Source organism: Magallana gigas, chromosome 1 (genome assembly GCF_963853765.1).
Source record: "Magallana gigas chromosome 1, xbMagGiga1.1, whole genome shotgun sequence".
Lineage (NCBI taxonomy): Eukaryota > Metazoa > Mollusca > Bivalvia > Ostreida > Ostreidae > Magallana > Magallana gigas.
The window spans coordinates 8,692,495-8,707,625 of NC_088853.1; the positions used below are offsets into that span (position 1 = coordinate 8,692,495).

The 15,131-nt window shown below is 35.4% G+C and overlaps 1 protein-coding gene across 3 annotated transcripts; it reads right to left on the reverse strand.

The window, feature by feature from the left end:
* Positions 1-7,019: 7,019 nt before the first annotated feature.
* LOC109620385 (uncharacterized) lies at positions 7,020-13,979 on the reverse strand. Of its 3 annotated transcripts, XM_066082136.1 has the most exons (3): positions 13,679-13,979; positions 8,768-13,455; positions 7,020-7,606 (listed from the first exon to the last, which is right to left on the reverse strand). In XM_066082136.1, exons 2-3 carry the CDS (start codon positions 12,722-12,724, stop codon positions 7,595-7,597), a joined length of 3,969 nt encoding a protein of 1,322 aa, XP_065938208.1. In that variant the 5' UTR covers positions 12,725-13,455; positions 13,679-13,979; the 3' UTR covers positions 7,020-7,594. The 3 variants fall into 3 exon arrangements, 2 of the variants coding, with proteins under 2 accessions (XP_065938208.1, XP_065938210.1); XR_010713114.1 differs by lacking the exons at positions 8,768-13,455; positions 13,679-13,979 and adding an exon at positions 7,830-8,760; XM_066082138.1 differs by having other exon boundaries at positions 8,768-13,979.
* Positions 13,980-15,131: the final 1,152 nt, after the last annotated feature.

Here is a 15,131-nt window from a genome sequence, read left to right on the forward strand (position 1 = left end):
AGGAAACTTATTTATAAATACATTGAAAATAGTCAGAATTAAAATAGTACGAACAGTTAAGATATTTTTTGCAGTCGTTTGTATTCCTACGCCAGACCTCGTTCAGCCATCGGCTGCCTCCGTAAATCTCCGACAAGCAGAGAGTCAGTCTATATTTAGAAGTCGCGTCATCAAGCTATGCGACATGGTGTTGGCAGAGAGTGTCTCTAGCAACGGAGATAGCAGAACACATAATTGAGCGAGACTAAAGTTCCTTATTGTTTGGATGCATACAATGTTTGGAAATGTTTCGTTTACAGTTTGATGGAATCACTTCTATTCTTAAATATTACACAACATGATTCATTTACAGGTTTTTCTCTCGACATTCTTGTCGGAAATGTCCGAGAATCCATATTATAAAAATGTGCGTAATTCACATACAGATTATAAACAACTTGCCAAGCAAAATAACATATCGTTGATTTTAAAATAAATAATAATCGACAAAATCAACCCCCGTGAGTACTTTAGTACTTTAATGTTTTGTTTGTGTTTGTTTCTGTTTTGTTTGATTGTTTGTTTGTTTGTTTTTTTTCTTCTTTGCAATCAGAGTTCATTTGATAAATAATAAGCATTTTTTTATTGAGTTATCGTACACAACAAAAAAAGTTATGTATTTTTTCCTTTAAGTTTTATTGTCCTGTTTTATTAAGTACGTTAATTAAAACTGGCATGAATTTATAAAGGGGTCTGGTCGCCATAATAATTTATGATCGCTCCTCAGCTGTCACTAAGTTTAGTAACCGGCCGAGAAAGTTACGGTCGGTTGCTGTCCGATCGAGGCATTCAGGTTGCACGGAATTCTAGTAAATGATTGAATTTTACAATGCAGAGTATGTTTGTAAAAATGAATAAAGGAAACTCCATCAATAAAAAATAAAAGATGGTTTATTATTTGATAGCATTTACAATGTTTCCGCAATATCTTGAACAGTGCTGTGCTGTCTTACGTTGCATGCACATTGAACAGGTGTGTCGTTCATACAGACTGCAAAACGTGCTATTACAATCACACATTGTACATTTTCTTAAATTTTTGTTAATATTATTCCATCTACCTGTTCCGATTGAGAATCGACGGTTACAGGTTCGTAATTGTGTCGTTTTGATTCGTACATCATTTGGTAAAATCGACAAATACTATTCAAAATTAAAGTTTGTTTTAAAAATTCTATAATTAATTCATTTTGATGAGTTATCTACTAAATTTCTCATCTCTTGTTCAAATTGTTTTTGTAATATCTCATTAACTATTGACTTAAGCCAGTTATAACTACATGTTGTTTGATTTTTCTCATATATATATATATAAGACAGTCCGCAATATTTGAGTACACATTTTATTCATGGATGTATAAAAGATCTATTTTGTAACATCTATAAAAATAACAATATAATTATTACGTTATTGAGTCTACAACCATGGGATGTTCAAACTTTCGCCCAGTACATAATCCTTTTATTTTTAACAAATGACAAGGTATAACTTCCAGTTTCACCATACACCAAGCAATTTGGAGTTCTTGATTTAATATTGTATATTAAATTCTGTGAGCTGTTGTATAATTTAAGAATTATGTCGATTATTTGAGTCATTTTGCATTTTTTTAAATTAATGATGTAACAGATGAATGCAATGACTCTAAAATGTGAATTTATTCGTTTTGATAGCATTTGTTGCTAAAATGAATATCTTTGTGTAGATTGATACTTGTAATGTTAATTATGATGTAATGTGGTGAACAGCTTAACTCATTTGTTGATATTTTCTGGATAGAACTTAAAAAGATTTTATATTGTTACTTGATTTTTTTATGTTGCTTTATCAAGAAATTTTGGTAGCAGTATCATTGATGTTCTAAATTATGATACAGTGTGATGGTAAAGTACTGAACTTACAAGGTACACACGAAAGGATAAAAACTGCACAACTCTTGTATTTATTATTCGTTCGTATTATTATCTTATGATAAAAAAGGTTGCTTTAAACAATACCCCTTTTTGTCAATATACCAAAAAATGAGGTTAATGTGTTATATAATACGGCCATATTCTCTTCTTTTCAATATAACATTATTTTATGACTATTTTTTTGTATATGTTTTAAACGTTAAATGTTGCAATGTAGTTTTTTAATTTAAAAATGAGTAATTAAATGTGATAAATTTTCATCGATTTTATTTTTTTTTTGCTACTTCACATTTTGTTCTCAATTTCACGGTAATGAATTAAGGCTAATCAAAAGTTATACTAAAGAGTCCTAATTTGGTAGAACGTTTAAGAGTCCTTTTTTCAATAAATGTTGCCACACACCTTTTTTCAAATAGAAATCTCTACGTTAGATTAAAAGAAATAGTAATACAAATATATAAAAACTTAAACATGTTCTCTTATGATAAAAAAAAAAGTATTAATTTAAATGTTGACAATATTAATGTTTTACTAATTGTTATGATGAAATACAAACAATACAAACATTGCAAAACAAAATCCCTGGTAATACAGTATAGGAACAACATATTTTTGCGTCTTAACTCCCCTGGACTGTCTGTTAATGTACTATTTATTAAGTTCAACTGAGTAGTTATATTTAGCAGGATTTATTTTGAAACATTTCAGATTGGGTTCAAGATAATATAACTCTTTTCAAAATGCTACGAATGAAAGAAAATATATGAATGGATAACACATGCATACCGTTATGTATTGTCTAATTGCTACACAACTAGACTAAAAGATGTATTTTAGATAAGACATTATATAATGTCAGGGCAATGTGTACAAGTACTGAAATAAGGTGTAACATTTTGCAAGACGGGTCAAATATAATCTTGATTTGATATTTAGAGAACTGGACTGAGCTTACCCAAGATAAGGAAGGGTGTGTGTATTGCGATTCAAATATCAGATGAAGATATTCTATATCTTAACCATTTGAAAACAAAGAGAATAAGAGTCCATGAAGAGGTAACTTTAATCGCTTAGAGCTGTTCAAAGGGTTATTGCTATAGTTAATTGTATCTGTAGCCATGCTAATGAATTAATGAGGAAGCAAATATATTACCCTGGTTATTCCAAAAGGAGGAATTGGATGGGCAATTCTGAACCACATACCTGAATCCGCTAAATCATTTCTTGTTCAAGAAGTCCACCTGAGTGGTGAATTCTCGTGATATTGTCCCATAACAGTTATAATATTTCCTTAAAAATTCCCATCAATTTTGAAATATAATTTACATTATCTTATCTCCTCTATTGATACGCTAAAATTAAAATGTTATGCAACACAAAATGTAATTCACAATTTAAAAAAATAGAATAAAATTGTTAATGTAAAAGGTGAAATTCTCAAAATTCACCGGAAATGCTTGTCATTTTCTGATACCTCTGTAATTGGAAAAAAAACCTCACCCCTTTGTTCCATTGCAGTTTTAGTATGAATTTGAAATTAAAAAGGAATATTGATGTATGTTTATGTTTTCTGTAAATAAACCTTAAATAATTCACATTTAATGTTTTTTGATGAGAATTGTGGGGACAGGAATAGTCCCCCAGTCACTTCCCCTGACGACTCAGATTGCTTGTCAGTCCGCCGCAGACGGAATACACATTTTGAGTTTTACTTTTTGTCCTACGGAAGCCAAGAAGGCTCATTTGAGATTCGAGATTCAAAATACGAGATTCGAAATGCGAGATTTTAAGATTCAAAATTCTAGATTCATTATCTTTTAAATTTACCAATCAAATCATGGATCTGAAAACATGTATCTTAGCGTCATCAAACTGTTCTGAATAAAGATCACCCGTGCATGCTCTTATATACAAATAAATGCTATGTTCTCCCTAACTACATAATTATTGGTATTTATTTTTACACAGAATATATAATTAGACTAGTTATAATGCAGTGTGTTTCGCGGACCTAAGTGATTTTGTTCGCCTTGTGTGCAATCCACCTGATGCGTTTGAACACTTTGTGATATTTCACCAACAATAGTTTAAAGCTGGGGTTTATTTACCCCTTGTTGTGTAAAAAGGCTGAGAGCCTCATAAGCGGATCCAATTTGTTTCCGGTGGTGGAGGGGGGGGGGGAGTGTCCTGGGGCCTATTTTCAAAAAGAATTGCAATGTAAATTTAATAATTAGCTACACTTTTCCCGAAAAGGGGGGGGGGGATGTTCAGATCCCCCGATTGCCTCTCCTCTAAATCCAGCATGAATATTAGTATCTAAAATATCTTCAAATCTAAATATATCAATTTTCAGTCTGGTTTCACCAATGAATATAAGCATAACGTATCGTTTTTAATGTATATAGACATACAATATGATTATAGATTAATCAATGAGATATGATAACATCATACATAATTATTAATTAATAAAAACATTCAAAATTCTAGAATTCGTTTCCTCAGTAAATAACATATAATGAGAAAAGCGTTTTACATTGTTTTCAATAATGAAGGATACATATTCTATACGATCAAAGGTAGGGATAATAGGGTGCCGATTTGTTCACATTGCCGATTTCATGGGAAGAGAACAGTAAAACTTTAAAAGATTGATAGCATGATTTTTTTTCAAAATATGTTGTTTTTGTTTGTCATATTTCATTCATTGATATATCAACAAGAAAGAATTATAGGAGGTATATACAGGCAAATGTATTACATCCACGTTGAATTTCTTTGTACCTCCCACCCCCTTCCCCGCCAAAATTGACAATTACATTGAAATCATACAAATGTTAACTTTGTTTGTAAGTAACTCTATAAAGTTGTAAATAAGCACTGCAAAAAATTGTTTATATTTAACTACATAACACATAGTCGGATAATAAATCAGTGTGAAGCTTCAGGGGGCGAGTGGTGTAACATTTCCACTTTGTCTCTGTAATAAAGTTGAGGAAATATATATCAAATATGCATTGATTACTCTTTTAATTTACTATTGTAGTGGGAAAAACAACCAGGAAAAGTTAACAATGCATTAAAAGACGCTTAGTCTCAAACATTGAAACATTAATGTTTTAATTCATTATTAAATATATTAGCCGATTTAACTTTACTGTCATTAAGCAACTGAACAACAACTTCAGAGAGTTCGTTAAGTATTCCTCTTGCAGTCTTAGTAAAACGTTCTTTTTAACACGTAGAACGAACCTCTGTCTCTGCCTCCAGCCTCTGAATCTCCTTCTTTATTTTCTCATTTTCAAGCATCATTTTCTCCATCTTCAAGTCATTTAGACCAATTTTCTTCACTAATCCTGTTGGTGACTAGCTGATATCTACGTTGTATTAACTATGTAAGTATCACTTAATTTAACTAAATGCAATGCATAGTCAATCATTAATTTTCTGTTGATTAATGCAAATAATTTAGACATACATGTACAGATTTAATCAGAAATATCAAGTTACAAACATTTATATTAATGAAACATAGCAAAGTGGTTTCTTTTTAATTGAACTATTTAATGTGTCCGGTAAACGTCGGAAACATATGGAATGAACAAAGACTAACTACCGGGGGTTAACTTGAGAAATATAAATGTCGGGCATGCAAGGTTACTGGATGATATCTACTAAATACATGCAGACAAACTTGTTTTTTTAACTAAGTGATTTACCTCTATCACATTTAGATCCTTGGAATCCATCGACACAGGACCTACAACTTCCGTTAATTTTATCACACGCCTCTCCATTTACACAGTTTCCGCTGCATGTTTACTTACAGTTCCGTCCGTATCTGCCGGCGCTGGAGGCTAGAAATAAATGTTACTAAGTATTACATACAAGAGTTAAGTTAGATATAAAACTCTTTGAAAAAAAAAAAGACAAGTTGTTGTCCTTTAAAAAATACGTGGACCATTTGCATGTGTTTCCAACGAAACGTGAAAGCCTTAAGATTATCAGAGAGTCCACCGACTCTAGCCCTCTGCTTTTAACCACTAAATTTGTACGTTGGATTACGTATATGTATAGCCCTGACTTTTTATCTCAGAATTTAAAGGGTTCATACTTCTAAAATAATTATGATCTATCTATTAATGAAGTCTGCATGTATAGTATCAGGCATTCGGCGAATTCTACTATTTGTGCACACATTACGATTCGCACTCCTTTGTTAACTATGCAGTGACAGCTTTGTTTAGATTAATTTCATATTTTGATGCATTTTACTTGAGATTTGAACTTTTATACAGTGACATAATTATTCAATCACACTTAAATGCTTAAAAAATTTTAATCGGGAAGTACTCTAGCCTCGCCTACTATAAAAGTAAAGTTAAGTTGCATGTGTATACGGAAAACATCAAAACATTGCATTTATATGCCATTTGATGCATGTTGTAGTTTCGGCATAACATTAACTTATAATACTGACAGTACATATCACATGCCGGTTATTTCTTTAAAAGGAATACTTTGTTTCTGTACTGACAACTGTTTACCGACACCTTTACACTTACAATTACAGCGCCTTTGAACTTTATGTGTGCATATGGTATGGAATCCCGATCCCGATTCAGATAAACTTGTACTGGCCTGGTTCTCTGAGCTACCCAATACGCACAGGAACCAGGCTAGCTCATGCGCTGGCTGAATTTTCCCCATAGCATCCGGTTTAACCTCGCTTATATATTTTCTGCGTGGACCTCAGGGTCCACGCAATAATATCAAATTTTGTATCCATTTGGCTAGCAGTTTTAACATCAGAAATTGAAACCCCTGAAACATTATTAACCTAAACCAATGATGAATTTACTTGTTAGTCTCGCTACTTAGCAATATTGGTATTCAATAGAGTGAATGGAAAACAAAAATCAAGCTTTATTTCTTCACTTAACATGCACATGTAATTGTTGTTGTTGTTGTTGTGTTTTTTTTATTAGTCAATGTCACAATTTGTGTTAAAAGGCCTGGAAATTCCCTCGTTTATAAACTGAACTTTGAAAAGATAAAGAGGCAGAACCGTGAAAATAACTTTACTTACAGTGTGAAGAAAAAATATCAAGCTAAAGCATACAATCCTCTCTAAACACACATACACTCATACACTCAATTCACACACGCAAATAGCTGAAAAATCACACCACGCATTCGCACAAACAATATTAACAAAAAAAAACTAACCCCCTAAATACCCCCCAACATATATAAACAGAATAAATAACCCGACTTTGGCTGATGTCACTTATGAATACTAAGTCCGGACAATGCTTTTGAGAAGTTATATTTTAATAAATAATTTCACCCGCAGCAGGTACGTGCATAGTTGAGACCACAATTCTTGTTCATCATTGGTGGTAAGGATACATCACACGTTCATTTATATCGCATAAACTGGTACACGTGCGTAGACACACTGTCATGTAAACCAAACCTTTCGTCACGGATGTTACTGGACTATATCACCAGCTCATATAGTGCCCGTGCGTCCGCGTGTGTCACATGTCCCACGTTGACTATGGGTCCACTATGGTTAGCTTGTCGTTGTCCTGCACCCACGGATGATACCGTCATGTATATAACCAACCACACCCACTCAGCTAGTCACCTAAAATTCAATTCATTGTCGGGTCCTCAGTGAAAATTACACTACACTGTTCAAAACACACATTAGATTCAACCGTCGGGCTACCATATTTTAAATTCTTATACAAACAAACAAAAATGTCATAAAACACTTAGCAAAGGACAATATAGATATATAGACAATATAGATACTTAAGTATGCGCATTCTAAATTGAAATGATAATGAAAAATACTTCTCACTTACTGCTGTTCTTTCTCAACACGGTTTATCGTACTTTCACCACACAGGAATTCTATTCAAACACTCCACACAGGATTAGACATAGGCCACACAGGTCCTAAGACATATTGTCAAACTCCACGAAGGTTCATACAGAAGGACACACCTTCTCTCATCAACGACCTGGCCGGAACTACTAGTAACTCATGCACGAAAACCGGTCTAACAAAACAATGACTAGCTGACCGTGGCACTCTATGGAGCGCCGTTACTCACAAAAATTAATAGACTAATACAAATTTAATTGAACATATATACAAAATTGTGACATACCTCCCCTTTCAAGTTTCAAAATTGGGAAACCATATTTTGACCAAAAATACACAAACAGGCTACCTCACATGACGACTCAAAAAATCAGCACCTACATTGTCAATACCTTTGATAGCATGTATCGTGAAATTGTATGACTGCAAAAATATTGCCCAACGCATCAACCTTCCATTTGAAATCTTTGATCTATTGAGATACACCAAAGGTTGATGATCAGTCTCGAGAACAAAAGTTCTACCGTACAGATATGCTTGGAATTTTCTCACTGCCCATACTATAGCCAAACATTCTTTCTCAATGACTGAATAACCTCTTTCTCTTTCATTCAACTTGCGACTTGCATACGCAATTGGGAACTTTCGCTCATGCTCTTGCAACAAAACTGCACCTAAACCATACTCTGACGCATCAGTTCTCAAATAGAAATCTCTTTGGAAATCGGGCAATCTCAGAATAGGAGCATACAAAAGCAAAGATTTCAATGAACTAAAAGCTTTTTTATGATGATCTTGCCAATTTATTTTGTTTGGGACACCTTTTTTCGTTAAATCTGTCAAAGGACAGGCAACAGATGCAAAATTGGGCACAAATTTACGATAGTAACCGATGAGTCCTAGAAACGATCGTACCTGTTTCTTGTTCTCTGGGCGAGGAGCATTCTTAATTGCTTCAAGTTTGTCATTGTTTGGACACAAAACACCATTTCCAATGGAATGACCTAAAAAATCAAGGGAGTTAAAACCTACAAAACATTTTGATGGTTTTGCACTCAACTTACCTGATCTAAGTCTTTCTAACAAACCCCTCAATGTAATGATATGATCATCCCAAGATTCAGTGTGAACCAAGATATCATCAATAAAGCTATCTGTGTTTTTCAAACCCTTCAACAAAACCCGCATCATACGATTAAAAGTAGCTGCTGCATTCGATAAACCGAACGGCATCACTGTGAATCTAAACAAACCGTCAGGTGTAACAAATGAAGTGAGATCTTTGTCTTCGTCTCGCATGGGGATTTGCCAGTAGCCTTTGCAAAGGTCTACTTTCGTGAAAAATTTACTTTTACCGATCTTAGCAAAAATTTCTTCCGGGTCGGGCATTGGTTCGGCGTCAAATACCGTCACTTTATTAAGCTTTCTGAAATCAATGCATATTCTTTTCGAGCCATCTGACTTTTTTGCTACGACAATAGAACTCGCGTATGGAGATTCTGAAGATTCTATAATACCCATTTCAATCATTTTCTTTATTTCGTCTCGAACCGCGTCGCGCAGAGCAAACGGAATTTGATACGGCTTGTTTCGGATCGGATCTGTTGTTGTCAAGTGAATCTCATGCTGAGCAAGATTTGTACGATTAGGAATATCAGATAGAACATCCTGAAAGTCTAGAAGGAGTCTACGAACTTCGTCTTTCTGCGGATCTGATAGATCGTTGTCAATGTTCACATCTTGATATGTTTCTGTGGCTACTGATGGAGGAGATTCCAGCGGGAAATCACTTTCAAAATTCTCACTCTCCGTAGTTTCTTCCTCAATGACAGCACACGAGCTGATGATTGTAGGAGGATCTCTTTCCAGGTATCTCTTCAAAAGGTTGGCGTGGAAAGTCTTTGTTTTGCCCTGTACATCTACCCTGTAATCGGATATACCAACCTTTCCAACAACAGTAAACGGACCTTTCCACTGCATGAGTAGTTTATTGTTATCTGTAGGGAGAAGGATCAACACCTTGTCCAGCAAATTGAATGATCGACGTTTTGTTTTCCGGTCATAATATTTCTTGTAGCGTTGACTCGATTTCTGTAAATTTTCTTTTGCTAAGTCACATGTTTCTGCAATGCGCTCTTTCAAGTCTATAACATATTGGTAAGTACTCTTGACTTCCGGATCTTTCAGTTCACTAGTCCACATTTCACGCAAAATTGACATTGGTCCACGTACAGTTCGACCATATAACAACTCGAAGGGAGAAAAACCCATACTTTCCTGCGGAACTTCCCTATAAGCAAAAAGTAAAGGAGCAATGTACCTGTCCCAGTCTTTGGGTCTCTCAGCAGCCATGCGTCTTAACATTTGTTTGAGTGTTCCGTTAAATTTCTCAACCAGACCATTGCAAGCTGGATGGTAAGGTGTTGTTGTAAGTTGAGCAAGTGATAGCAAACGACCTACCTCTTTCATACGATTTGATGTGACCTGGGTTCCCATATCTGATAGTATTTCTTTAGGAATACCTAATCTGGTGAAAAATTCAAACAGAGCTTCAGCAACACGTTCTGTCTCGATACCTTTTAGTGCAGTTGCCTCTGGATATCGTGTACTGTAATCTACCATGGTAAGAATATACCTATTACCACGATCTGTTGCTGGGAATATAGGACCAACTAAGTCAACAGCAACTCGCTCAAATGGAGTATCAATGAGAGGCATTGACTCTAATGGAATTGGGGTTACCTTACCTTTTGGCAAAGTTCGTTGGCAAACGTCACATGACCTACAGAATCTACTTACATCTCCTTGTACCCCTGGCCAGTAAAAGTTTGACAATACCCTATCAGTCGTTTTCTTAATGCCTAAGTGACCAGCTAGAACACAATCATGTGCAATTTTCATAACAGTAATACGGTGCGGCAAAGGAACTAACAACTGTTTGAAGATTTTGTTGTTACTCACCTTTGGAGACTGAAAGTATCTGAAGAGCAAATCATCCTCCATGACAAACCATGACACATTTTGTTGTCCTGTAAATTTCCGAGTACCAGAATTTGCATACTCACGATATTTTTCCAACGTGATGTCATTCCTTTGGGCAGTTCTCATGTCATCAACTGTAACAAAATTTCCAGAAATACTTGGTACCTTAAGTGTCTTGAATTTCTCCTTTTCTTGCTTTGCTTGGCCTCTTGTTTGCACAGCTAAACCCTCGACATTTACCTCATCACTCTTGGTTTTCCATTGTTTTCCCCAGTCTGTATCAGGATTTGATGGGTCTCTTGCGCCATCAATGTTGCCTATAATGAGGTCATACACTGGATTAGTCATACATAGAGCTTTGACCTTACCTGACAAAAATGGCGTCTGGATACTGATTATCGCCTCGGGAACTTTTCTGACAGTACCGTCTATCAGAACACATTCGATAGATCTGCCTGTAAACTGTTCTTGTGAAACATGCTCACTTTTAACTACCACACCGCTGCAACCACTATCACGCAATACTTCAACGGTTCTTGAATTCACATATCCCTCTAATACAGGCATTTTGTGACAAATACGACATGCACCTCCTATAACAGGTAAAATATGCCCACAGCGTAACGTCACTTCATTGTTTTGCATGCAACACTCTTTCAGCTTTTCTGAAAGAATGCACAAAGAACCAACATGATTACCTGTGTTGTATCTTGGATACCCCTGAAAATTGTCTTTGGTAGTATCAGCCGTTGTTCTCTGCGACCTGTATGAATCACTAGGATTAGAGGAAGTCATTAACATAGCACCTTTGTGAGTACGATTTCCCTGATTAAATCTATTAAAACAGTTCTTTGCTATATGACCTACAAGCCCACACTTATAACATTTTCTATCATTCCTACCCGGACCCATGCCAGAATTTCGTTGATTTCCAGTAGGTTGCTTCGCATCTTCTGGTATGTAAGACGGACGCTGATTTGTGCGGTCATAAGTAAATGAAGAGCTACCGTGCGCCTCGATAAATTGTTCGGCAAGCCGCGTCATTTCTTTGACATTTACCGGATGACGTTCGCGTATGAATGTAGATAGAGACTTACTGCAACTCGCGATGAATTGTTCGCGTAACAAAAGATCTCTTAAACCTTCATAAGTAGGCGGAGATTTAGCTAACTCCATCCATCTAGTCAAATAGTTTTCCAAACGCGCTAGGAATTGCGGGGGATTCTCACCTTTATCTGGTTTACTACTTCTGAATTTATCATGGAAACCTTCTTCAGACAATCTAAACCTCTGCAACAGAGATAACTTGAGCTTTTCATAATCTAATGCATCAGCTGGTGACAATCGAGAGTACACTTCGAGAGAAGTACCTGTGAGTAGTGCACTGAGATTTATTGACCAAGTATCCCTACTCCATTTAGCATTTTCAGCGAACCTCTCAAACCTTTGCAGATAAGCATCAATACAATCCTTTTGATCACTAAAAGGAGGGAGTTTTGGTAACTTTGCCTGATTTTGAACAACACCTGACTCTACTGGAGCCCCCTGCTTTGAACGAAGCTCTAAATTGAAAGCATCGGCCTTTATTTTTTCTAACTGAATCTGTCTATCTAACAAGGCCAACTGACTCTCTGACTCTTTCATAGCAATTTCCAAACTCAACTCTTTCTCTACTTTCTTTGCTTCCTGTTCTCTTTCTATCATTCTCAAGCTTAGCTCTTTTTCTACTCTCTTAGCATCTCTCTCTGCCGCTCTCTCCTCTCTTTGTAATCTGTCTTCATCAGATTTTCTCTGAGCTTTCTCTTTTTCCCTAGCGTACTCAAGCAACTGTTCACCTTTCAAATTAAGTTTCTTTCCAATCTCTACCAACTTTTCTAATTCTTCCTCCATTTCAAAGCTCAGTTTGATCAACGTAAGGATTTAACAAAAAAAAAAATTCCAGATCCCGGACGAGCCCCCAATGTCACAATTTGTGTTAAAAGGCCTGGAAATTCCCTCGTTTATAAACTGAACTTTGAAAAGATAAAGAGGCAGAACCGTGAAAATAACTTTATTTACAGTGTGAAGAAAAAATATCAAGCTAAAGCATACAATCCTCTCTAAACACACATACACTCATACACTCAATTCACACACGCAAATAGCTGAAAAATCACACCACGCATTCGCACAAACAATATTAACAAAAAAAACTAACCCCCTAAATACCCCCCAACATATATAAACAGAATAAATAACCCGACTTTGGCTGATGTCACTTATGAATACTAAGTCCGGACAATGCTTTTGAGAAGTTATATTTTAATAAATAATTTCACCCGCAGCAGGTACGTGCATAGTTGAGACCACAATTCTTGTTCATCATTGGTGGTAAGGATACATCACACGTTCATTTATATCGCATAAACTGGTACACGTGCGTAGACACACTGTCATGTAAACCAAACCTTTCGTCACGGATGTTACTGGACTATATCACCAGCTCATATAGTGCCCGTGCGTCCGCGTGTGTCACATGTCCCACGTTGACTATGGGTCCACTATGGTTAGCTTGTCGTTGTCCTGCACCCACGGATGATACCGTCATGTATATAACCAACCACACCCACTCAGCTAGTCACCTAAAATTCAATTCATTGTCGGGTCCTCAGTGAAAATTACACTACACTGTTCAAAACACACATTAGATTCAACCGTCGGGCTACCATATTTTAAATTCTTATACAAACAAACAAAAATGTCATAAAACACTTAGCAAAGGACAATATAGATATATAGACAATATAGATACTTAAGTATGCGCATTCTAAATTGAAATGATAATGAAAAATACTTCTCACTTACTGCTGTTCTTTCTCAACACGGTTTATCGTACTTTCACCACACAGGAATTCTATTCAAACACTCCACACAGGATTAGACATAGGCCACACAGGTCCTAAGACATATTGTCAAACTCCACGAAGGTTCATACAGAAGGACACACCTTCTCTCATCAACGACCTGGCCGGAACTACTAGTAACTCATGCACGAAAACCGGTCTAACAAAACAATGACTAGCTGACCGTGGCACTCTATGGAGCGCCGTTACTCACAAAAATTAATAGACTAATACAAATTTAATTGAACATATATACAAAATTGTGACAGTCAAATTTATAACTGACTTTTAATAAAAAGCACGCACATGTCGTGAGGTTCATAGTGTAAACTGTTGGACGTGTTTTACACTCATGGTTCCAATAACCGATTTCACATCCCTTTCAACAAATCCCATTTCCGTTGTATTAGTCTGATTTGTTGTAGCAATGTCCACATACTTATCTGCAGTTTAGTCCGTATATACCAATGGGACAAGCTGAAATATCATTCATAGATATACGTTAAGACGTCAAAGTAGATGGATGGATTGATGGACGGTTGTACAAACGGACAGACAGGCAGACAGACAGACAGGCAGACAGTGTATATGTGTATAAAGAACTAGGTAGGATATATATAGTAGAAATGCCCCCAATGTTTCTATGAAATAAACTGCACGTACATTAACAAATATCATATTTTTTATAAAGTTGATAACAAGCACTAACTATAGAAACTGTTTGATTTCTTCACAATTGTTGGTAAAATAAAATTAAATGGATGGAATACATCCCTATTTCTGAAAAAAAACACCAAGAAAACCACTATTTTCAACTTTCTTGCGTTCTAAAAAATATGAGCGACTAAGAATACCACAACAAAATTTCGTCTGTAGTAAGCAATAGATATGTACTTTCTTTGTTTGAATTTTTTCGTGGTATTCTTAGTTGCTCATGTTCAAATATCAAAAATTCGGAGAAAAAATCGTGTGAAAAATTAAAATAATCAGGCTGAATCGATCGGCGTAATTTTTTCCGGAGACAAACATTGTGACGGTAAAGCTGAACTTGCAGAAGTTTGGTAAGTGCACATTATTTTATGTAGTTACATATGTGTATTTTCACAAAATTATCAGCAATGTTACTTTTCATTATGATTTAATTTAGTTTTTATCCTTTAGGCTAAAGTATGAATTTTAATGTGAACAACACAATAAGTATCAAGATTGACGCGGCTTACGTAGCGTCCCTGCAGCACAGCTCGAAATGACTACATACCATATCCTTATAAAAAGTTAAAATTTACTAATTTAGAAAAAATATTATTAAAAATGTTCATATGTATTAAAATAGAATGTGTTTTATTTTTTATTTATGAAAAAGGGGTGTAAACAAACGCATTCGTTTTTACAGACGACGATTGTCGCCTGATGTC